The 25,227-nt window shown below is 41.1% G+C and overlaps 1 protein-coding gene across 1 annotated transcript in view; it reads left to right on the top strand.

Moving 5' to 3' along the window:
• The window catches only part of LOC117807144 (pyruvate carboxylase, mitochondrial-like), a 408,892-nt gene that overhangs the window by 344,767 nt on the left and 38,898 nt on the right, over nt 1-25,227 (top strand). Inside the window, exons 16-21 of the mRNA XM_034676222.1 lie at nt 1,719-1,875; nt 5,846-6,086; nt 10,343-10,510; nt 11,186-11,267; nt 22,684-22,841; nt 23,723-23,809. Coding sequence (XP_034532113.1) covers nt 1,719-1,875; nt 5,846-6,086; nt 10,343-10,510; nt 11,186-11,267; nt 22,684-22,841; nt 23,723-23,809 — 893 coding nt within the window. The remainder of the gene's footprint in view (nt 1-1,718; nt 1,876-5,845; nt 6,087-10,342; nt 10,511-11,185; nt 11,268-22,683; nt 22,842-23,722; nt 23,810-25,227) is intronic.

Genomic DNA, 25,227 nt, shown 5'->3' with positions numbered 1-25,227 from the left:
GATTAAGCCTGTGAAAGGCCTTTGAGGATTAAGTCCCTTCCTGATATAGCGTTCCCCCCTACACCATGGAAGATACAGTAATTTGAATGGGGTCAAATTAAGTATTTATATGGATCCTATATCTGTTACACAATGAGAACATTTATCAGATGGTAAAGCAGCAGATTGTTAATTGCGGTACATGGTCGTTGTGGTGTGAGCGCTTTGTTCTACCTGGCGCTTCTATGATCATTGTCTCAGAGAACTCCTCACATGTTTTAAAGAACATGAGATGTTTATGAGTGCAGGCAGCACACGCACAAGCATCAAAGTCTGGCTAGCGAACGCAAATCAACCAGTGGAGAACGGCAGAGTGCATCACAGATGACATAAACATCGATCGGGTAGGATAAACTGTCTGATGCATCAGAGCCATAATTGCACACTTAAGCAAAAATGCTGATAACTGCTGAAATATGTGTGTGTGTTTCTGTAACTCAATGATTCAAATTATAGATATGAATCATTTTTATTCATCATGGGCTTTCCTTTATTGGCTCTACAGCATGAGATAGAAATTTATTTTATGAAACTTTATTTTACCACCAGGGGAAAAGTGGAGTGTAAAGAGTTTGCCGATATGAGACTATACAAACTGCTTTATTATTGAGTTTTCTATAAAATCTACTTTTACATAACATATTTACAGAAGACATTACAGGCCCATATTTTCCCACAACACCTATTTCAGGAGACAGTTTTCCCCACAATAAGTCTTTTTTCTCACTGTCTTTAAACATTACACGGGGTGTTGAATACATTCCCGGCAGTTAGTGGGCGTTGCGTAAAAGGCTTGTTTCCATCTTTCCTTCTGATTTAATTTAGCTCAGCATCATGACAGATTGGAGCCTGCCTTTCTTCCCAAACAGAGGCAGCGAATCCTGCAGTGTGTATGCTAAATGTTCTGATATGTGCGACCAGCTGTCAACCTTCATCCCTGTTATCAAATTATGAAAGTAAATTTTGCCATACCAGATGAGTTCCCCCCTCTGCATCCCCGTCTTCCATCTTGTGCTATAAATCATTAATACTAATATGTTTAACATCAGATAGGATTGCTTGAAGTCGTTTCCACTCTCACCAGTAAGAAAAAGCTGACAACGGCTGAAATTGAAATCAGAGGGGAATAAAATATTGATAAAGGATTTTTTTTCAGGGCATTCCTGCCCCTCCAAGAGCAGGGAACAAGCAGCTATGCTTTGTATTCTCCCCGTGTCCAAATGTACGGGTGCTCAGAGAATGAGATTTAATGATGGCACTGTTGGATCAGCAGAAAACCACTGGAGGCTTCAATATTTCTGGCTGATATGATAAACGGGTATGAGATTCGCTAATCTACTCCCCCCAGAAAGGGAAATGAGAGATTGCCATCTCTTTTTTTGCCTCCTCCACTGAAACATTTCTTAGATTTTAAAGTGACTTTAGAATGAGACGATGAAAGCGTTAGAAGGAACAATGAATGTGCAAGTATCATGAGATTCTATTTGAGCATCCATTAGTGTGTATTATACTGCGTGTGTGTGTCATCTGTGCGGGTTGTGTAATGGGATAAGTTTGAAATATATGACTCTGTGTCTAAAATTGAGATCAAAGTCGGGATGACAGATGAGTCTTGAGATGACGGCTGAAATAAACCACCACCCGTCTTTCTGTGTGTGTGTGTCTGTGTCTGTGTGTAGGTGCTACCTTTGATGTGGCCATGCGCTTCCTGTCAGAGTGTCCATGGAAGAGACTCCAGGAGCTCAGAGCTTTGATCCCAAACGTCCCCTTCCAGATGCTGCTGAGAGGGGCCAACGCCGTGGGCTACACAAACTACCCTGACAACGCTGTCTTTAAGTGAGTCACTCAAACACACCCATTACACAACATTTATCCTCACATTTTTTATCCCTTAGTTCAGTTGTATAACTGAATGTTTTAGAGCTGCCATACTATAACTGTAAATGTATATGTTTATATGCATTTTCTTACAAAATCATGCACTTTATCACAACCAAGCAAAACAAAAGTTGGATCTATAGCTTGATATGCATCGACTGATTGATGCATTGACTACTGCAGACGATAGGAGGACTCATTGTGTAGGATACAGTCAATGCTGCTTTTTTTTTTTAACTATCTCATCTATTTGAATCTGATTTCCTTGAAACCAGCTGCTGCTGCTCCCACTTCATCAATCATACTATTATGAAAAACAGCCTCTGAATGGGTTGTTTCCATAGGAACATCATGTGTGACCATCACACACAGATTTTTTATTTCAATATAGTAATCATAGTTAGGCCTTCAGCTTAATTTGAATTTAAAATGATTGCCATCTGTGAATAACAACATGCAAAATGCAGCAAGACCAGAGGAAGGTAATACACATTGACTCCATTTAAATATGGTCACACACCTCCATGTCCTCCTATTGTAAAAAAAAAAAAAAGCTGAAATGCTTCTTCAATGGGTGCAGACATATTCAACTAGTGACGTATTTTGACATGCACAAAAGTAATGGAGATGCAGGATGTATGCCACGCCCCTTCCACTAATCAAAATACACATTTAACTCCCTGATGAAACGCCAACGACCCCTCAGGTCAAAACAATCTAAAGCAAAACAGACTTTTGTGTTGGTTTGAAGCAGACAGTCGAGGTTATTGACTGTTCAATGCCTCTTGTGTTCATTTGCATTACCTGTTACCTCTTGTATTCTGCTAATCCAGGAAAGATCACTGCAGAAATCACGTGTCAACATAGATTCAAACTGAACATACACTTGCACATAAATCAGCATCATAACTGACTTTATTGACAGAAACCATGTTAGAGAAAAAATGTGTTCACAATATATTTATTTTTCTGGTCAAACCCATGTCCCATCTGTTACAATGGAGGAGGCAGTCAGTGGGCAGTCTAAATGTTTTGGCTTCACTTCTGTGGAGCTGTTATGCTGTCCATTTTTATATAGACTATGGCAATAACACGAAGAAGGTCAACAGAAATACCAAAGCAGAGGGGGACTGGATCTGATAGAGTAGCAACATAGTAATGTCACTTAACTTGGCTAATGGTTTGTTGTATTTGTTAGATTAAAATGTTAATGTTATAGTTGTTACTTTTAAATTTTGAAATTGTGATTTAAGTTTGCTTATTTCTCTTTCCAGCACAGTTATTTGTAGTTGTATTTTAACAAGTATTTGAATAAGGACATTTTTAATATACAAAAAAACATGGCTGCTCAGGTAGCGTACAGTGTATATCTTCTTATGTTATTTTATCTGCTGACCTACTAACCTGCTTTTTTTATCTGTAGTTTTTTGTACATGTGTACTTAATATTCTATGAGTGATCTTAGTGACTGATGATGCTGTTGTTTAGTCTGTAAAAGGAACACAACAGTGTGATACCGAATTAAACAACCCCTACTGTCACTCTGGGGATAAAATACGATGATTTTTCTAATTTCAAACGAATTATGGACATTTTTAATTGGATTTGATTTACAATAAGTGACTCTGCCTCTTTTTACACGATCGACAGCAAAAGACAGACTTGGTAAAAAATGAAAGACAACGTAATAAATTCCACAAAAGATACATATAAGTCTACATACAAGGTAAATCAATCATTAATTCCCACCTATAAATAACATACATTCATGTTTTTCATCCTTCTCGGTCTTAAACATGCATATCTGTCTCAGGTCTTTCTGTCTTTCTTTGTATTTTGAATTTAATAATATTTTTTTTTATTTGGAGGCGCCTTTCAAGTCACCCAAGGTCACATTACAGGGAATAAAAAAACATTCATCATTAAAACATCATTATAAAAAACAGACTAAATGATAATAATAATAATAAAAGCTCTATAAACGCTGCATCCACTTACCTTGATGTCTTTAAACCATTGCTCTAAATCAAGCACAAGGTTTAATTTAGCCTCGTTCTGATTTTTTTTAGCCACACAAATTATTATATGTACTGTATATATTTTTTCTACATGATGTTAAGTGCCGAGACACATTTGCCTGAGAGCTTTCCCCCTGCTTTCTATAATGTGCTCCATTTCTAAATGTGGCTAATGTGTTCAGCTGCTTCCTCTCTAAATATATCTAAATGATGCACTGTACAGTAGCTACCTTAAACCACACACCTGACACGCACATTTAATCAGGTCAATTTGGTTGATGTTTTCCTGTTGCCTCCTACCATGCTCAGCCAGTTACACACAATTGACACAGCAGAGCTACATATTTCACCAGTAATGCATTTAGGGCCATAAATACTCCTGTGCCTCCACACATGCATACACACGCCTCGAACACTTTTCCAAATGGCTTCACGAGTTACCTCAATGATGTGTGTGACTCATGCATTCAAAAATACACGTATAGACACATATGCACATGCACACAAACACAACCAAGGACACACACACCCTCATGCAGAGTGTAATTCCCCTCACCTCGGATGAATTAGTAGTGGCTTTATGACTAATGCAGCTGTCCCCTCCTCCCTAACTCCTTTGAATCTCTCACACACACACACACACACACACACACACACACACACACACACACACACACACACACACAAACGCAGACCTCCCCTATCCTCCCTGTTTTTTTGCTCCCCCTCTCCTATCATAGTATCATTATTTATCCCCACCCTTATGACTCCACTTTTTTACACCTCCATTCATCTCTCTGCATTACACACTCCTCCTCCCTCTCTTTTTAACTCCCTCTTTCTATCCCGAGTGCTCTTCATCTCCCTCTCACTCTTAGAGTCCCACAGGGGGAACGCCATCGAACTCAATCGTGATTAATGGCTTTGATCTGTTTTCCAGGGTTTCTCTGTTCCTTTTCTCCATCACTCTCCCACCTGTAATATTTTCATTGCCACACCTGAAAGAAAGAAGCCCGAGCGTCTTAATTAACTAGGTCAAATCAAGGTTGAATTACATTTACGCCTCTCAAAGTGCAGGTCCTCGGCTTAAAGTTCAGTGTACTCTGCAGTAGGGATCTTAAACTGTATGATATCTCAAATCCCTGGTAGATAAAGAGAGTTACGTAATAGATCTTATTTTGTAAGGAAGTCTTCGACAGGAAAAAGCATCCTTTTTTGTGGTATAAATAATGATGTCATCAGCCCTGAATCAGTTATGTAGGACAGCTCAGGGTTTCTGATTCAGTGCCTAACTGCGTCTACCAGAAGGCCCTTGTAGTGCTAAATAAATAGTGGACACTTAATGTTTGACTTGTAATCCTCTCATGGCACAAACATTAAATGTGTCTGTTTATATGCCCAAACAAAAGCTCTCAGTGTGTGTAAATATCATATTCACAGTAACACAGCCACGGTAAGCACTCACCCCAGTTCTGAAAAACCTGATTAAGAAACAGAGGCCAAGGCAATAATAGGAGGGATTTACCAGTAGCAGCTTGGATAATGAGGCGGGTATACATTTCTCTGCAGTTATTGTGGGCTCCTGCGGGCTGTGTAAGCTCACTTATCACGGAAATACTGAGAATATTGTATTTGCTCAGGTATGATGATATTTTTGACTGGCGATAGGGAGATGGATATAAACAGCTTATCCCAACCTGGATGTGCTCTATTATCCGGGATACACTGTGCATGAAGACGAACTCATTATATTTGTGCGAATGATTGTGTGATCATCCTGCGGTGCTCGGTGCTGCGGTGTAAGCCATGACAGTCTCTAACCTATTTCTGTCTCTGATTTGAATGTGGATTTAAAAAATGTATGCAGAGGAGGGTACACGCCGCCGGCTAAAAACATCTCCCTCCCCCAGGTTCTGTGAGGTGGCAAAGGAGAATGGCATGGACATCTTCCGTGTGTTTGACTCCCTGAACTATGTTCCCAACATGCTGCTGGGCATGGAGGCTGCTGGAGCGGCAGGTGGCGTCGTGGAGGCCGCCATCTCGTACACAGGCGACGTCTCTGACCCGATGAGGCAGAAGTACTCGTTGGACTACTATCTGAAACTGGCAGATGAGCTCGTCAAAGCCGGGACGCACATCCTGTGTATCAAGGTGATTAAATATGAAACGGATTGAGTGTTTTTGAGTGTTTGCTGCTGAGAGTTCGAGAATAAGCCAAACTTTTCTTTCCCTGAGATAATCTAAAGATTCTGGCTCTCATTGTTTGCTTCTGTGTGCAAATCCCTGCCCATCTGCCATAGGAATAACATAAAGCCAGTTGGAAAGAATCTTTGAAAGTATTTTTTCACCCTGGCTTGTTTACGCACTTGACTACACACACCGCCACTTGTTTGCATGCATGTCATCATAACAAGGGCCTGCTCTAACCACAGGCTTATTGTTTTGGCTCCTTTACTTGGCTGTGCAGCTTTCAGAAACAGTTTATCTTGGATTCATTAGGTTTTATCTGAGATAAGTATCATTATAAGGTAAGGTCTGGCTCAGACTGCAGGGGTTATGGGCCTATTTTACGCTCCTCCCCACAATATGGAAGAGCATCTGATTTATGGTGATGTGAAGGGTTCACAGAGCCAACATTGATACTGCTCATAGCAATGCACACTTGTCCAAATATGTGTGATAGTAAAGGTTGAAAATCTGGATGATTATAAAAGTCATTTTGATCCAGATAAAAAGTGACAGAGCTGGGGCACTGGTTTAGAATGGTTGGCAGAGCAGGAGCCCCCCCAACTCCTCCAAAAAAAGTGGCAGAGCTGCTGATTGTTTTTCCAAGTATCGGCACACATGCTATCCCTGAGACTTCAATTACCTAGCATGCTGCTGTGGACTAAAAACAAAGGTATATTCACACCTCCAGTCCTTAAGTAAGAGATCATGTATTGTGGGTAGGTGGATGTGTGAATCAAAATTCAATCAGGGTGGTCCCAGCAGCACCCTGAAGCAGAGAGGTCTCACCTTGAAGGGATCCTAATCTACCCACTCCACATCATCCTGTTCATTACTCTGGATATCAACTTAAGTTATAAAAATGTTGACAGAATATTGATATAAGGATTATTTTATTGATTTAAAAATGATTCAATTATGAAGCTAAAAAAAAAGAAATTCCTCCGGTTCAACTTTTAGTTAGACTTCCATGACAACTGATTATATCAGCCTCTTTGTGAGACGAATGAACGTTAAAGAGGACATATTATACCCTATTTAACTCTGTCCCCTGTGGTCTAAATGAAAGGTCTGTGCCATGCTTTGGTCAAAGTATAATTTGGATCAAGCACCAGAGGAGGTTTGGACTCAGCTCTAAACAGCTTTAAATGTAAATGAGCTCCTCCTCACTCCGCCCCAGTCCTCCGTGGGGTGTGCCTGCTGTGAGGAAAACATTGCTGGACTTCTTAAAAGTTTAACTCTTTAAAGGTTTAGCTCAGAAAGTGAGGGTGGAGATACCAAGTGAGGGGGCAGGTAATGTTACGATGACTCTCTTTGTGGCATCACAAGGAGAGCAGATTGAAAACTGAACATGAGATTGTGTGTTAGACAGACCAGCATCAAAAGAGTGGGTTGGCTTATGAGTGGGCCAGTAGATCCTCTGGATGCCCAGGTATATGTGCAAAACTACTGAAAAGGTGTGTTTTCCATAACATGTCTCTTTTAAACTGAACATTTGAGTTCATGGTGAAGTTAATTAGTCTGCTTATATGTTTGAAATTTCATCAACCAGAACAGGACTTCTCCTTCTAGACTTTAAGATACTTTGTAGAGATCAGCAACTTTGCGTTCTGCTGTTGTTGCCTGGATTGCAGGACAGGATCTTGCTCTACTTTTTCAGAGAAGGTTTGGTCCCATTAGCTCCTCCGGCTGCTCTCACATGTGTACCCGGCAACTGTCATTATTTCCCCATTCTCGAGACCAGGCTGAGACAGAAATTAACATTTCTGCCACAGTTTTAACAGGCAGTGGTGAAATGTGCAAGGCTTCTTTCCTCAGGTTGATTTGGCATGATGTGTGGGATCAGGTTGAGAATTAATCAGGATTAATCTGGGGTTTTGAGTCTCTGTTTATTTTATCTCTCAACGCAGGCTGGAGTCAGTCTCTGTGAGATCACCAGAGCTCATATGAGATTACATGAGCTGGTCGGTTGCTTTCACTACTGGAAAACAATAAAAATACCCATACTTATTAATTCATAATCATGTCATGTACTGTGGGGTGAATGTTCTCCTTATGCTCGTGCACGAATCTCATTTTGAGTATGTCAAAAATCATGTTGCCTAAGCCAAGCGGAGGAGTTTAAATCACATAGGAATGCATTTTTACACTGCACTAAATAATAACTATTATTTTATTTATAGAGCACTTTCAATCAAAGTGCTTTATAAAGCTTAAAAACAGTTACAGATTTCAAGAACAGTAAAACACCATATAACAAACAAAGACACAAAAAAACATTAAAATCATCTAAGAAATGTACGGACAACCTCGGGAATCATACACAACAGTAAAAAAGGTGGGTCTTCAGCTTTGCTTTAAATACATCAATGGAACATGCTAACCTAATGTCGACAGGGAGACTGCTCCATAAAGTGGGTGCACGGAATGAAAAGGCTCAACAATAGTCTTCTTTCGGACCTTAGGGACACTTAAAAAGCCAGTCCCCTGATAGCGAAGTGCCCTAGCAGGCACATATGGGTCCACCAGGTCAGTGAGATACGAGGGTGCAGTGCCATTTACAATTTTAAAAGTCAACAGCAACACTTTAAAATCGGCTCTTGCATGAACAGGCAACCAATGAAGAGAGGAGAGCAGTGGAGTTATGGGCTCATATCTGTGTGACCCGGTCAGAAGACGAGCTGCTGCATTCTGCACCATCTCCAGACCTTGCAAACTCTTCATAGGCCAACCCGACAAAAGAGCATTACAATAATCCAACCTTGATGAGATAAAGAGCATGAATAAGAGCCTCAGCATCACTGAATGACAGGATTGATCTTATCTTGGCGATATTTCTTAGGTTGAAAAAAGGACACTCTTGTCATGTCTTTAATATGAAGGCCAAAAGACAGCATTTGATCAAATAAGTATGCCTACATATAACGCAACCTCTGCTACGACTCCATATGTCTGTAACCATTAGCTACTAGTTTAACACCGGCATGTAAAGTGAGTGAAGCAAAAAAAAACTTGATTAGAACCTTTTTCTTGTACCCATAAAGCAAAAAACCTTCCTTCAGATCAGCATTTCAAATAATAAAAACCCTTCGACATGTAAACTGTTGAACACAGCAGAAGTTTTTCCACTTGCTTCCATTGACACAACTTGTGTACTTAAGTGTCTTATCTAAATGAACGGACTGATAGGCTCACATAGAATTAATTTCTTTATTCAAGCGTGACAGAATATTTTCAAACGTGAAATGATAAACTCCCGCTCCACCCCAGTGTGAATCATCACACGCAGCAGCTGCAATCTCATAAAAGGCCTGCTCAGCTAATGAGGTTAACTTTTAAAAGAGGAAATGAGCATGCATTATAAGTTTCTGCAGTGCAGTGATCACCAAAGGGAGCTTAACTAAACATCAAAGACCCATCTGGGAAAATCTGTTAATATCAATTTAGATTTATTCACAATAATCATCCTCACATGCACGGGTCTGTGTGAAGTCCAAATTGAAATTTAAGTCTCTTTTTAAGATTTTGCTGACTTACCTTGAATTTACTTAACTCATTTCCAGATAAGGCACGAGTCATTCAAAGATTAACTTGCTTAAATTGAATGTGTATGTGGCAGATTTTACTTCAATTAACTGCTATTTTCTCAATGAAATTCATTAACCAGAGAATTTTACTCATCAGTAGTTAAATCAGAGCCCTGATTGCTGAAAGGATTTTGGTGTAGTGTTTGTGATTATATTCTTTTGGCTGTTTTCAACTCCTCCAATTCCCTCAACTAATCAGCACATAGTGTTCTTTTCAGCATTCATCAGCAGCCTGGGGCCAGTGCTGTGTTCACAGTCTTACTAATGAAAACTAAGACAGGTGGTTGAAATCAATCTTGTTTAACTTGGTCCAGGACTCTATTCCCAACTTTTAATGTGTTAGAGAAACCCACTTAAAGCAGGATTAGGGCAGGAAGAGTGAGGTCTACCTCTGCGTTAAATAAACTCAGCCAAGATCCTGGGCCAGAGAGATCCAGAAGAGCTTCAATAATGTAGAAGAGACAGTACGATGTCAATGTTTATGTGATCTTTTGGAATAATAAGCTCAGAGAAAGCAAATATTCGCCCCAACTTCCATTTCATTTTCCATTAACCGACTTTAATCCTCCTCCTGAATCCTTTTTACATTACCAGGATATGGCCGGGCTGCTGAAACCAGAGGCCAGCAAGCTTCTAATCGGCGCCCTGAGAGACCGTTTCCCGGATCTACCCATCCATGTGCACACACACGACACAGCTGGAGCCGGTGTAGCTGCCATGCTTGCCTGTGCAGAGGCTGGAGCTGACGTAGTGGATGTGGCTGTAAGTATTGATCAGTTTCAATCTAAAGACTTCTCACAGTGCTGATTGACTACCTTGGTTTATACTTATTCAAAGGTCCAATTACTTCATTTAAACATTATTCAATAGGGTTCAGAAGGTATTTAAAATCTGTTTTGATCATCATTTCTTGGGGGAACATTATCTTCAAATTTAATAGATTGCATCAGGGTCTTGATATAAAGCCTGCCATGTACCATCATCTTCATTTTTTGGTTACCTGGGTCTATCTACAAGTGGTCCTAGCACTAGATTTTTGTACCAGTTGCTGCAGTTTATTGAATTCTCACTGGCACTTCTATTTAAGCCAGGAGTTTTTCCCTTACTGTGTTCACTGATGCATGCTGCCAGTATGGGCACTTTCATTAAAGCAGTTGGCTGCAAGTGTGCAGTGTTGGCTTGATCAGCTGTGCAGGTCCTTGTTCACTTTGGGAAAAGAACAGCAGAATATCCACAATGGAACAGAAAACCCCTGTGAAAAAAATATGTTTGTTTTAATTGGGTGATTTAGTCAAACTCTCCTCCAAAAGAACTCACATTTTAAACACATGTGCTCTCTGAATTGGACCATAGTTAACCAAACATCCACAATTCATGTGTATGTATGTGATAAAAGCTTTTTGTCAAACGGTATAAACATCGATTTTCACTCTTAAGGTCGACTCCATGGCGGGTATGACCTCCCAGCCAAGCATGGGAGCCATTGTGGCCTGCACCAAAGGGACCAAGCTGGACACCGGTAAGTGACAGGGCAAAAAGGTCACTGAAATATAACAAGATGTTGTTGCTTTATCATCTTCTCAAGTGAAATCAAACTCTTGAGAACAGGTTGGAAGAAATATGCAAGAACAAACACATTCCATTATCCACTTAAATATTTATTGCAGTTTGAGTTTTTAATGAGACAGAAAATCTCTTAGATCACCAGTATTTCTCTGAGATTATTACTATCTTTCTCTCTGAGCCTCTGGATTCTCTGGAGGCAGAGAGATCAATTAAGAGATCAATAAATGACAAAGTGCATCACTAATTACTGCCGTAAGTCAGAGGGGCCAGCGCATCCTGCTCTGATCACAGCCAATTCTGAGAGGATGGCTGATTCACAAACTGGCTGAAAGAATGTGACAAAGAGGGAGTCCATGCACGAGCTGTGCTTCAAAGAAATATGATTAATCAAAACAAAAGTCACCAAAAATGAGTAATGGGTGTTAGATGTAAGTGATGCAACACATAAATGGATATGACAAACTAAATGTTCTTAAATGCAGAGAAAGGCTGATCAAAGTAGACATTGATAGTCAAACAGTTTTGTTAAACACATTTTTTATTCATATTTACTTACTTATATGGTAAAAGATCATAGACATTTGTTGCTGTTTATGTACTGTGAAATAGATTAGCGCTGCGCAATGAAATATCTCACAACTCATCCTCTTTGTTAGCCTCTAGCTACTCAATTACCTTTAGCTCATGAGCATATGAAAGTTGGAAGAATGACTTCCTGCCTTGGGAAATTGGACCATTAATGAACACATGAATGCCACATTGAGACTGGTGTCAGTTTAAGGCTGATTTATACTTCTGCGTCGCCCTACGCAGCAGGGGCTGACGCGGACATGAGCCCCTCATACTTCTGCGTCGGTGTGTCTGTGTCGCGCAGCAATTCTCCGCCGAAACGCCTGAGGGCAGTGCGGTCTCTCTGATAGCCGGTCGCCTGCTTCCGGTCCCGCTACAATCTCTGTTTACTTTTCCACATCGATTCAGAGCGTGTTATGTTAATCTACAGCTGATACATGTTGCTGTTTATCATACAGACATGATTACATGAAGAATAGAGAGGAGGAGATGAAATACACGGCCGATGTGTGGCCGATGTCCGGGACCCCGGAAGTGCTGTGAATGCGGGAAAGACAAAGCCGTCGAGCGGACCAATCACAGAGCTTGCGGTCCGCGTCGGCTCTACGCGTAGTTACATTTTGGAGGAGGTGCACGTCAGCTACGTGCGTAGGCCTCTGCGTAGGTACGGGAGCTACGCGGACCTACGGCGTAGGTTACGCCGTCGATTCGACGCAGAAGTATAAATCAGCCTTTAGCTGTCAGAGCAGGCACCTTACAAACAGACCCAAGCCCTTTGCTGCATGCCATCCCATGTGCTGGACTGCTTTATTTTCTTTATGTCAATCAGGTCTTCTTCTGAAATACTTAGAAATGCCTCCATCTGTGCTCCTCTCTCTTATGGGTCCCCCAGGGGTCTATAGTTAGTCCCCTCTGGTTCCCTGTCTACATGCTTCCCCTGAGGCAGATCCTGTGTATGCACAGTAAAGACTTTCACTGCTACACAGACAACACTCTATGCACCATTAAAACTTGGCACAACTGATGTTTCTCAAATGTTGTCCTATCTGCCTGGAATCAAGAATTTAGTGGATGTCCAACTCTGACGTCTTCTCCCCAAGTTATTACCCCCTCTGCCCCCCTGTTCTAGCTACATTAATAATCTGTCCTCCGGCCTGGGTGTCCTATCTCATAATGTTAATAAAGAGGCCTGCAGCCTAGCAGTCATTTTTGACCCTGACCTTTTCTTTGCCATCCAGGTGACCAAAGTTATGCAGTCCTGTTTTGCTCAGCGGATGCAGTTGACTAAAATCCAGTCTTTCATTTCTCCTGCCAACTTGGAAAAAGTTGTCCATGCATGTATTTCTTTCAGACTTGACTATTGCCATGCACTTCATTGTAGCATCATCAAGCACAATATTCAAAGACTGCATCTGGAATAAAATGCTGCTGCCAGGCTTCTAACACATGGCAAGAGAATCAATCATGTAGCTTTATCTATGCGGTATAAGCAAAGCTAGTATCATAACATCTACTCTCTCTTCATAATGTTTCTTGATTCTCTTCCTCTTCTATCAATAATAGGAAAACATTTTTTTGGATGGTTTTCATTCATTGAAAGAGGAACACCACGTAAGCCAACTTTCAGAACTTACAAATGTGAGCTTGATGAGCTTCAGAGCTCTCCCATGTTGGCCAGGGTGCCCTTAAAAGCAATGGAAAGAACACAGACACAGTTTCCTACTTTCTCCAAGGAGCATTACTTTGCAAGCCCACTGAATGTGACCAGTTCACCTAAACTCACATCCACTAGCTGGTCTCATGAGAGCGTGAATCAAGAAGTCTTTTCAATGTTTCTGAGGATAACACCCTTTCATAAAAACTGATGATTATGCCATGAGGAAGGGGAATGGCTGTAATAAAGGATGTGGTATTGCCAGCTTTGTTTGCACTGCCAGGTATCCCTGCATGCCTTGAGCAGAAAACAAGCTGCTTCTAATACACGAAGAAAGTGGAGTGGTTTTTTTCGTGTGCGAGTTCATTTTCAGTGGGCAAGCACCCTCAAGTTTTTCCCCCAGGCCTCATTGACTCGCCTGCTTGATACTCTCTCTCTTTCCCAACCCTGGCCTTTCAGGCTCTAATAGGGATCTCTCAGTCTGCTCTGCTCTTTGGACCAGCTCTGCTGTAGTGTGCCCTCTCAGGGTGTCAACCCATAAGGAGAGGGATGGATTTATAATACGTTCCTCCCTTTTGGGGTTGCTGTTGTCCTTTGTGTTTTGCTCAATGTAATTCCACTGCCTGTAAATATGAAAACTGGATCTCCGGCCTTCTTGGATATCAGAGCGGGCCTAGTGACCCCTGCCTCCCACAGCGATGGATACAGAGTGTAAAATAGATTAAAGCAGTCAGCTGAAAACTGCTATTTAAAAATTGAAAGTACATGAGACAGGCTTAAGGAATTAAAACTGATGTGAGGTTTGCTGCTTAGTTATGTAGAGAAATGCGGCTGGGAAAACCTGCACCACTCTACTAACTAAATGTGATAGCTCATTTCCATAACTCAGAACCAGCAAACGGCTGCTAATTTTGTTTACACTATATTCAGAGTACACAGCTAATGTTGCAGCCACTGCCTTAATGCAGGATAACATTAACATTAAGAGCTGCTTGTAGCTGTATTGTGACTTAGTGCACATTTTTCTTGGTGATTGTTTGTTTTCTGCTCTGATGTAGGTACTGTTTTCCTTATTTTTTATACGAGGATTTTTTATGATCATGTGGTTGTAGGATTCGATCCAATCCAAGCACGCAGCCCAAAGTGCTTCACATACAACAAACAGCTCAGTCACAGTGGTCAGTAGGATAATATCCCTATTAATGTGTCTGTGTCCCATGGTAATATGAAAAAAGAAAAGAATGAACGTTTTATTTTAAATTTTTGTTATTTTTTAACCATAAAACCCTTTCCTTTAAGCACAATGTCTTGTGTTATACTGCACAGACTCAAAACAATATCCATTTTTCTTAAGGCTTCAAATGTAGACTGTAAAACCAATTTAGTATCCTGCACCATATTCATTCTACTGTCATTGATATCATCATACGACAGCTGTGGCTAGCTGCACTGGGTATAAACATCAACACCCTACAAGCAGCTCTGAGAGCTCTTTGTTTGCAGTGATGATTTTTGAAGATTTAGTAAAAGCGTTACCCAGCAAGCCAGACACTGTCTGAAGAGCAGCGCTGCACTCAACCATCAGGACAAACAGCACAGAATAAAGATATAAAGTAACCAACCCCCACACCCCCACCCCCACCCCTCTCTCTCTCTCTCTCTCTCTCTCTCTCTCTCTCTCTCTCTCTCTCTCTCTCTCTCTCCCCCTCTCTGTCAGCTTGTCTCCATCTGCAAAAGCTATTCCACTGTGTGTGCTACTCAAAAGTATCCTCTCTTCTCCAGCTTGGACAGCATTTTGTTGCATCTGTCGTCTCGAGCATGAATACTAACCGAAACAGCTGATCTGTTGTGTATTACAGTGCGCAGCATGAAGAGGTTGATGAAACATACTGCAGAGGACAAAAAGCTTTCTAACAGTCAGGGTGCTTTCAGACCGGGATCATTTGGAGAACAGGGAGTGTTTCCTTCTTTTAAAACAAGCGAGCTGAGATCACAGTGAGAACACGATCAACCCAGCAACCTGAACAAACAGCAGCTCAACTCATTTCACTCCATTAAGGCTGATTTCTACTTCTGCGTCGAATCGATGGCGTAGCCTACACCGGAAGTCCACATAGCTCCCGTACCTACACAGAGGCCTACGCACATAGCAGACGTGCACCTCCTCCAAAAAGTAACTACCCGTAGATGCAAGCCCTGTGATTGGTCCGCTCGGCGGCATTGTATTTTCTTGCATTTACAGCACTTCTGAGATCCCGGACATCGGCCGCACATCGGCAGTGTATTTCATCTCCTCCTCTCTATTCTTCATGTAATCATGTCTGTATGATAAACAGAAACATGCATCAGCTGTAGATTAACATAACACGCTCTGAATCGCTGTGGAAAAGTAAACAGAGATCGTAGCGGGACCGGAAGCGGGCGACCGGCTATCAAAGAGACCACACTGCCCTCAAGCGTTTCAGCGGAGAATTGCTGCATGCCACGGACACAACAACGCACAAGTATGTGGTGCTCATGTCCGCGTCGGCCCCTGCTGCATAGGGGAGACGCAGAAGTATAAATCAGCCTTTAGTAGGTGGGAGTTAGCATCAAAACAGCAAAAGGCTAATGTTACTCACTTTTCATCGATTCAACACCCGCAGAAGAGCTGGTGCCAGGCAAAGCATCATCACAGGACTCGCCAACATGTCCTGCTTTAGTTCTGAGAATTTTGTCCAACGCATCGAATCTGAGGAAATTCCGTCCCAACACTTCTACCGAGCTGCTCTCATACCTTCACATACTGCTGTCCGAGTTTCCTGGCCTTTGTGTAACACTGCTCTGCAGAGCGGTGAAAGCCCCTCTCACTCATGTGCTGACTCACAAGCTCATAAACATCTTTATTTTTGTCAGTGGTGTCCAACATTTGACAAATATGCTCATCTGCCCAAATGTTGATGAGACATTTGTCCGCCTCGCTGCTCCAAAGTCAACCTCCACTCCTTTTTGTTTTGGATAACAGGCTAACATTAGTTTGGGTCTTTGAGCAGGCTTCCCACAATACAGAGTGCCACCAGTCCATGTTCCATGCATAAGAAGCCAAACAGACACCATAATGTCCCATTAAAATTTAGTGTAGCGACAGTGCTGATGTAAAGCCGAGGATGACAGTAAACATCAGGCCTTGCGGCTGTCGGTCCCTCTGGGCGTCCTTCAGAGTAAATGGGTTTCTTTTTCTGGGCACGTTGGTTCTACAGCAACTGCTAACAATCACTCAGGGAGAAATGTGTCATAGAAGAGGAAGCAAATTCTCTAATAACCTATTTAGCAACACAGCAACGGATCCATTAAGACATGCTGTGTCTCAAGTATGATGAGTGACTCGTGCTGTAGAAGGAAAACCTCAGACAAAATGAATCCGCAGAGGCATGCAACAGGTTCACATACATTCTGTGGAGCAGGCAGAAATAGTTTGAAGGGTACAAAAAACACGACACTTCAAAGTATCACATGGTGAGGGACTCACTTAGACGCAGTCCAGTTCAGTGACACCATCGATTAATGAGCATACAGTACCCCGAAAAAGTAGAAAGGCAGACAAAGACAAGGTTGTAACTCGACAGCGAGAGGTTCAGCGTGTCAGTTTATTCGCTGAATTTCAATTTTTCACTTGTGACAGCGATTGGGATGCTGGATGTGTCCCCCACACATGAGCATACTTATCCTCTATCCTGGTGTGACCCTGCAGCATGCATTATGCATGCACATGAGGACAAACCCGCTCTCACTTCTCGATTCTTTTATATCTGTCACCTTGTACTCATCATTCCTTTTCATCTCTGCCTCTCTTTATGATTCCCCTACCTCCATCTCCATTTGGCTATTGCACTCCTTTGTAATCAAGCTCCCCTACTTCCATACCTTCCTGACCTCACTCTGTTTACTGCTTTCCTTCACTCCCTCTCCTCTGTCTCCCATCTGTGTTACAAAGCAGTAATCAGTGCTTTGCAGTTTGCTCTTTCTCCGTTATCTCCCTCCCTCTCCCTGCTTTCATGCTTTCCCTATCACCCCCACTTCTTTTATGTTGTCTCTCCATCCTCCCCCTCTTCTTCCCTCCCTCTCACTCACTGACAAAGCAATTAACAGAACTTTACATGCTTATTTCACTCCCTCAAAATTCCCCTCTCTCTTTGCTCTCTCCCTTACCCTCCCTCGGCATCTCCCACATTATCTCTTTGTCCTGAGGAAATAGTGAAAGCAGCACTTCTCTGGTAACTCATTCGTCTATAAGCTGTCGGTTTACTTGTTCAGTCAGCTGCAGTGTGCAAACATATGCATCTTAAAGTCATACATATTCACACAAACTCAAACTGTTGAATAATGACACACTTTAAAGTGCTCCTTGTGTTTATTTGACACAGCATTTACTCCCTCGTCCATCATGACATGCGAAATTATTAATAAGAAAATTTCAGCTGGTGTAACAAAGCAGCTGTATGAGTTGTAGCCGTCATCAAACATACCAAAAGTTTCACACACACACACACACACACCTCGTATGCATATTACACAGACACACTAGGCTGCACCCAAATAGGGAGGCAGGTGAGCTAACACGTTTAGCTTCTCTTCCTTTCTTCATCTGTCTCCGTTCAATTTTCCCTCTTTTCTCCCAGAATCTTCTCGACTCTCATCTGTCTTCATCTGTGCATCTTGCTTAGCCCTCATTGTCTCATCAGCCACAATTTTTGTGTGTGCTCGAATGTGTGTGTGTGTGTGTGTGTGTGTGTGTGTGTGTGTGTGTGTGTGTGGGGCTGTCCATCTATAACTGTGTTTATCTGTGCAGCTATACAGAATGTGTATTTAGAAATGCAAATCTGCGTGTTTGTTTCCTGGTTCCTAAGTGAGTTTGAGCTGCTAATGAGTTGTATATTGATGGTACTTTGTCACTGCCAAGCAGCCATCTAAATGACGGATATATGTACGTGCATGCGCTTCTGAGCCTGCATGACTGCGATATACGCACACATGGTAAAGTGGTGCAGAGATTGATGATCTGCTGGAGTTTAACCAGCCATCCAGAATAAACAAAGCTGTATTTATCTCCAGCATGTTTACCAGATGGGTGATTCGCAACACATGTGGCGTCCCTCAATATTTAAAGGCTACAGGGTTCAATAAACCTTTGAAAGCATCAAAACAGTAGAGAAGAATGAAGAAACAACTCAATGTTTGTGTGCTCACAACATGATGGTGACTTCAGCCCTTGTCATTAGTCCCCATCAAAGTGATTTTCTTGTAAGTGTGCTGTTTGGATGATTAGTTTTCTACTCAGTAAACTGTCAGCCTCAAGCAAGCAGACAGTTTTTTGTTGGCAGATGTTGCAACTTAGCTGCATCCTTACCAAAATATCAAACTGGACTTTTAGTAAGGATGCATGATGGGTATTGTTTTTTTACACACGCATGCATATTAATGTTCTTAACTTACCAACTCTGACTGAGATCACTGTTGTCAAAGCACAAAACAAAGAACAGTCCTGACTCCTCAACTGTCAATAATTTTTTCTTATGTGAATCGTCTGCATCCAGCCGACGGGCCATCAAACTAAGCATATTCACTGTATGAACACCAGAAATCAATACGTTCAATGTAGTACTCACTGATGTTGTCGATCAGGCTGTGAATATGTGCAGAGATAACGTCAAACAGGGCAGGTAGGGTAAGGTATACTTCTGCACATTAGCATGACCTATGATTTAGCTCTAAACACACCAGAAATTCTTGATCTTCTATCGCATACAAAGGTGGCTCATCAGATGCTGTACACTTAGTGATTCAGTCATTGATAACATTACCTTTAGGTTGTCTCTGGTTAACCTGTGCAAGTCCCACAACAGCAGTTGTTGTGTTATTGGTGCTAGTGCTAGCTGCAGTTACTGCTTCTCATTTTTCTTAAATACACACAAACTTGTCTTAAAACCCATTTTTATTCCTTGGCTTTCAACCCTGCATGAGTCTCTGCTCCTGTTTTAGTGTTTTATGGTTTGTTTTTATTTATTGTTTTTATTGTTTTATTTTTATTATTGTTTTATTGTCCTGTGTTTTAATTGTTTTATGCCTGCGTTGTTTTTCTATTTATTTACAACACCCTGTTTCGGCTGTGGTCGTTTTTAAAGTGCTTTATAAATAAAGTTGAGTTGAGATGATGCATTTTAGGTGGTTTATAAAGTTTGGAAGTTGAAACTTTAGACCTTTTTTCCCTCTGGAATATTTATGGTGCATGTTTTGCAGTTCTAATCTTTATCCTACACTGAAACGGTGAAAACTTTACTCACAGGTGATGTCATCTGTTTTCTCTCATTGGCTTGTTGAAGCTGCTCTAGTCCCTCTTCTCTGTATGTAATGACAGCTTGCATACCACCACCTAGTGTGTGGGAATGTGTTTTCTTGTTAATAAGTGAAGGACAGCAGCTATTATAAGTTAGTTTTAGATAAAGTATTGTTAGAGTAATAAACAATGATATAATATTCCCAATATCGTGCTAATAACCTATCAGCCTGATGTATATTGTGTGTCACTGCTCATAAGTAGCAGTGGGAATCTTTCAATATCACATGACTCAATTTGATTTCAATTATTGGCTGCAATTCAATTTAAAATCGATTCTTGATTCCAACCAATTCACTGTTCTCTTTTTATTACAAAGGGGGACTTATGTCAGGATTTATTTCAGTCTGCTGTGATTTGTTTTTGGGGAAAATAAATGTTTTTCAGTTTATGCAGCTTCTAAATTAAAAAACATGATTGCAATCATGTAAATACTCAGAGGCTAAGCTAAGACGAAGAGGAAACATGGGGTATTTTCCAAGTTTTTTTGGAGCCTCACAATTTTCCGCAACTAAAGCTTTAACATGTTCAGAACAAAATGAAAAAATATAGTTTAATTTAAAAAGATACATAAAACATTTTGGATATCTTTTAATTCTTAACCTATCACATAAAAATGCTTAAAATAACTTTGACATGTTGTTAAAAATTACTGTCTGTATGGTCTGTAGATAGAAAAGAAGAATAAACTTAAATTGGTATTTCCATCTTAGTTATACACAGAACTGTCTGAGAAGTTTGAAAAGGGAATCTCTAGTTGCTGAAAAACTATTTGAAGTATGATATGTGGCCTCACCTTGCCCCACTTGCTTCCATATGAATCAATCTCACGCATTACAGCCGCCAAAATTATAGGCCTCTCATCCCCAAACTCTCAGCCCTCAACATCAGAGCCATTACACTGTGAGAGCATGCATCTGACCCCAGACATCCCATCAACCCACACTGCTTCCATCTGGCCAAAGATAAAGATTCTACGTCTGGAAACAGCTCCCTGTGCAAGAGTTCTGTCCCCTCTGCAATGCCGTTGCATACGACATGCTAACTGTCAGTCATGTTGAATGATGTTTTTGTTCAAAACAGCCAGTGTATCGTTGTCCTTAACTAGCTTTGTTGAGATGAATAATTTTGTTTGTGAAAATACATTTATATGAGGCTGTGTAAAAACTTTCTGGTCAAGTTAAAGAAAAAAAAAGGTCAACAAAAACTCTCCATTGTCACCCAATTAAGACACTTTATTTTGAAATTATGTCATATTTTGAAGCTCAGGCTCTTATTCTGAAAAGTAACAAAAAGAATGGATCATTATACTTCTGAAAATAGAGGTACAAGTATACAAGGTGTGGTTTAACATTTTTGAAAGTTTTCTTGTTAACTTTATCGTCAAGAGTCTGAAGAAAAGACTCAAACCAGTCTGTATCTTCAAGTTTGATACCAAGCATGAGCCAGCAACTAATCAGCTGTGATTTGCACATTTGCTTGCAATTAAAGTGAAATTCATCAGAAAGCACAATGACAACTTACCCTCTTGGCTTTTTGTGCCAGTTTGATACAGTTTTCCATTTACTACTGTATATCAGGCTCCACTTGATGTTGAATTGAGATATTTCCAGCACAGCTGCAGTAAAGTGAAATGGTTTCTTGTCACATTTTTTTTTATCCTGCAGCAGCTTTAGTGCGTTAGAAAAGAGTGTGATGTTTTCACAGTTATATAAAAAGCAGGAGTCTTTGTTTCGTCAGCACGAAGGCCTCAGTTAGTTCCACCTAATTTAGAAGAAACCCGGAGACATCTGTTGTCCACTTCTTCAAGTATGAGTTGTCAAGCTGGTATTGAATCGGATCAACAGGGTCTGTCGTGTTGCTGAACACGCCGCCACGTCTTCCGTTAAACCAAGGCTGTAATTGCACAATGGAAACACAAAATTAAAGCTAATGATGCTCTCAAACAGACAAGGAAATGGACCTAATTACTGAGTTGCTTGGCAGGCAGCTGAATTTGAAGAGCATCCACATGCACATTAATTTCACATTAATTTCACAGTAGCTCACTTTCCCCGCCAAGATCACAGTAGAGGCACACAAAAAAATTTGGGATTTGCTTTGAATCGTAAAAATATACAAGCCTGTCACTGAGTGTTTGAGATATTATGGGCTAAGTTTGTCTCATTAAAATGGCTGTTTTTTGACATCATTAGCTGGAAAATCAGTCTACTGCTATTTCTGTAGAGCATGAAAACCACATCTCTCTGTTTCGTTATCAGCTTAAACACACCTTTACTGACTGCAGCAGAGTATCATGAGCAGGAGGAACAAATGTCTTTTTTAAGGATCAGAAAATATCACAGTTTTAATGAAGACTCTGCTGTGTTGAAGGCAGAGTGAATTTTGAGTGCACAAGTATTCTCTACCTGTACTGCATGATCTTATTCAAGCCTATCTGGCCTGTGACCCACTTTTAGTCCCACATTTGAATGACTTAATGTGATCTGTAAGAGTTTTTAGAAAATGAGCTTTGAGCAGATTTTGTATGGTAGAAAATATATCCGCTGACACTTGGATTTCTCCTGCTGTCTAGTTTAAAAATTAGCAACCTAATACAGGCTTTCATGTCTCGCCTATCCTCAACATATCCCACTCTATAGATTCATATTCTGAAAACATAAAGTGTTTCCAATATGTTGTTTCAGTTATTGTTGCCCCTTCATGCTTTGTCTTGGAGCGACTGTGCATGTAACCATCAATTTAATGTTAAATTGATCTGCTGTGTCGCAGGCATCGCTCTGGAGAAGGTGTTTGACTACAGTGAATACTGGGAAGTAGCCAGAGGCCTGTACGCTCCATTCGACTGCACGGCCACCATGAAATCTGGCAACGCTGATGTCTATGAGAATGAGATACCCGGAGGACAGTACACCAACCTTCACTTCCAGGTACACTGAGCTATTCTGGTGTCTGTTTACTGTGTTCTGTGTAACTGATCGATTTCAAAGCTAAACATGCACTCTACAAAAAGCTTTGCCACATCCTATAAGAATGAAGGATTACAGAGCATCTGAGGGGATCTACATCTTGGAATAGTTTAAAACAGGAATATCTCAGTGTGACATTGCATTTATATTTGAGATTGTGGCAATCAAATTGTGCTCTATGCATGTATAAAGGGTGTGTGGCCTTATTTTACAATAACTGTTGCATTTAAGGATTCTTGACTCAGATAGTATGTCATATTACAGTTTTTACGATCTGTGCAATAAAAGTTTTGTGAGATGTATCTGTGCGTCTTTAAATCTACTGCAAATGTGACAAAATGAAACAGGAACTGCCGTCTTTAAGAGCACTGATTTAGACGGTAACCAAAAAAGTTGAAACATCTTATTTTGCTATCAGCTAATGCTCTATGTTACAAGAAGTATGACCAAGGCTCTACAATGTGCACAGAAACATTCTGGTACGACTCTCAGACAATTTGAAAGTGACTGAATTTTCCGCTCACTGGCCAAAATAAAACTGGTGCACATCCCAGAGCCCAGTTGTGGCCTGTTTACAGAAATTGGTGTGAAACACGTGCACTTCATACAAAATTGCAGTTCACAGACGGGATTCAAACCGGCCCAGCTGGCCTTTACTAGACAAGCTCCTTTGCCATAAATTTAAAAGCTCTGGATGTCACAACACAAATTATAGTCTTAAATCACATGTTGACACTGAATAACCCAGAATGCCTTGACTTTTTCTTTAAAGAAATAATAAAGATATTAGTTCGGCTCTCCTCATTTCATGCTGTTATTTGTTTCACCGTGGTTCATTGCAGGCTCACAGCATGGGGTTGGGAAATAAGTTCAAGGAGGTGAAGAAGGCGTACACTGAAGCCAACAAACTGCTGGGAGACCTCATTAAGGTGAGCATGTGCATTCTCAGGAGTCTACCTCTGCTGCCTGCATAAGATAACTGTGGTTGGTTGTACAGCAGGAACCACAGACTGTCCTGAATCTGGCATGTGTTGGTGTATTCCTCCATTAGCTGCCTGTTTCTGTCAGGCTGCCTCTCTTTCTGTGCTTGACTGGGCCAAACAATCCCAGATTAAGCTTGCTGTATCCACTCCTCTGTGCAGTCCGGATTCACTTTCAGCCTCACAGTCTTGTTGACCTTCCCTGGCCTCCCCCGGCCTCTGTGGAGAGATTGTCTTTTTATTACTCCACCCGCCATTTTATAGATTTGCCCTTTTATTAGTAAGACATTTTTGCTGCAACCTGGAGAATTTTACCTTTTCTAAACAAGCCTATTCTCTTAGCCTGTCACTTAGGAGGTAGTCCTAACTTATTTAAGTCTTTCATTTCAGCAGGAAAGCTTAAGTTTGCTGGTTTTCTGAAGTATTTTCTGCCTTTTTTTGGCTCATTTTGTGTGAATTTGGGTAAAAACTTGAGTGAGCTGGTTTGGGTTGATTTCCTGTGGGGCACATTATTTCTAGGCATGGAGAGGGAGCTCCGTTGCCAATTCTGCAGTCAACACGTTCATTCTCAAAGTTCAGCTCCACCCTGCCTTTTTCTTTTTTTCCATTATCTTTCATTAATTCCTTTGTTTTCTCCCTTCATTATTTACCATCACAGCTCGGTAATAGATTCATCCCTCTTTCACTGTGTTCACTCTTGCCATGTAATTATTTTGTTCTCTGTTTTGCATTCTCTTCCTTTATCAAGCCACCCTGTCGCCTTTCCTTTTTCACCTTCTCCTCTCACTCCATCGCTGCTTTCTACACATTTATTCCCCAGACATCTTTCTTATTTTGCTCTCTCTGTCGTGGCAGGCATGCTCCTATAGATTCCCCATTACTCCATATATTCCCTCTCTTTTTTTTTTATTCCTTTCCCTCTTACTCAATTTTCCTTTTCGCCCCTCCACCCTTATTTCTTTTCTGTCTCTGTTTTCTTCATCAATTCCTCTCCCCCTCTCCCCTCCCCAAACTCTCTATCAATTCAATTAAGACTCCGTGGGCTTCAGTGCACAAGCCAATGTTAGCTTAATGTGCCTGCAGGTCCTGCTATGCCCTCCGTGGTATCCTGTTAGCTCAACAATGGCTGTGTCTCTCACACCGCTGGCTTGTCGATAAGGCAGAGGGTGTGTGCTAGTCAGATATAGATATAAAGTCGACACACCACACTGTGCTGACAGTTAGCGGAGAAAGCAAGGTCTATACAATGAGCCCCCCCCCCCCCCCCCCCCCCCCCCCCCCACACACACACACACACACACATGATGCACACAGTCCATATCTTATCAGCTCAGAGCGCTGGGTGAAGAATCAGGCTTTTTAGGGTG

This window comes from Notolabrus celidotus, chromosome 23 (genome assembly GCF_009762535.1).
Source record: "Notolabrus celidotus isolate fNotCel1 chromosome 23, fNotCel1.pri, whole genome shotgun sequence".
NCBI classification, from domain to species: Eukaryota; Metazoa; Chordata; class Actinopteri; order Labriformes; family Labridae; genus Notolabrus; species Notolabrus celidotus.
This window is presented reverse-complemented; position numbering and strand designations above follow the sequence as displayed.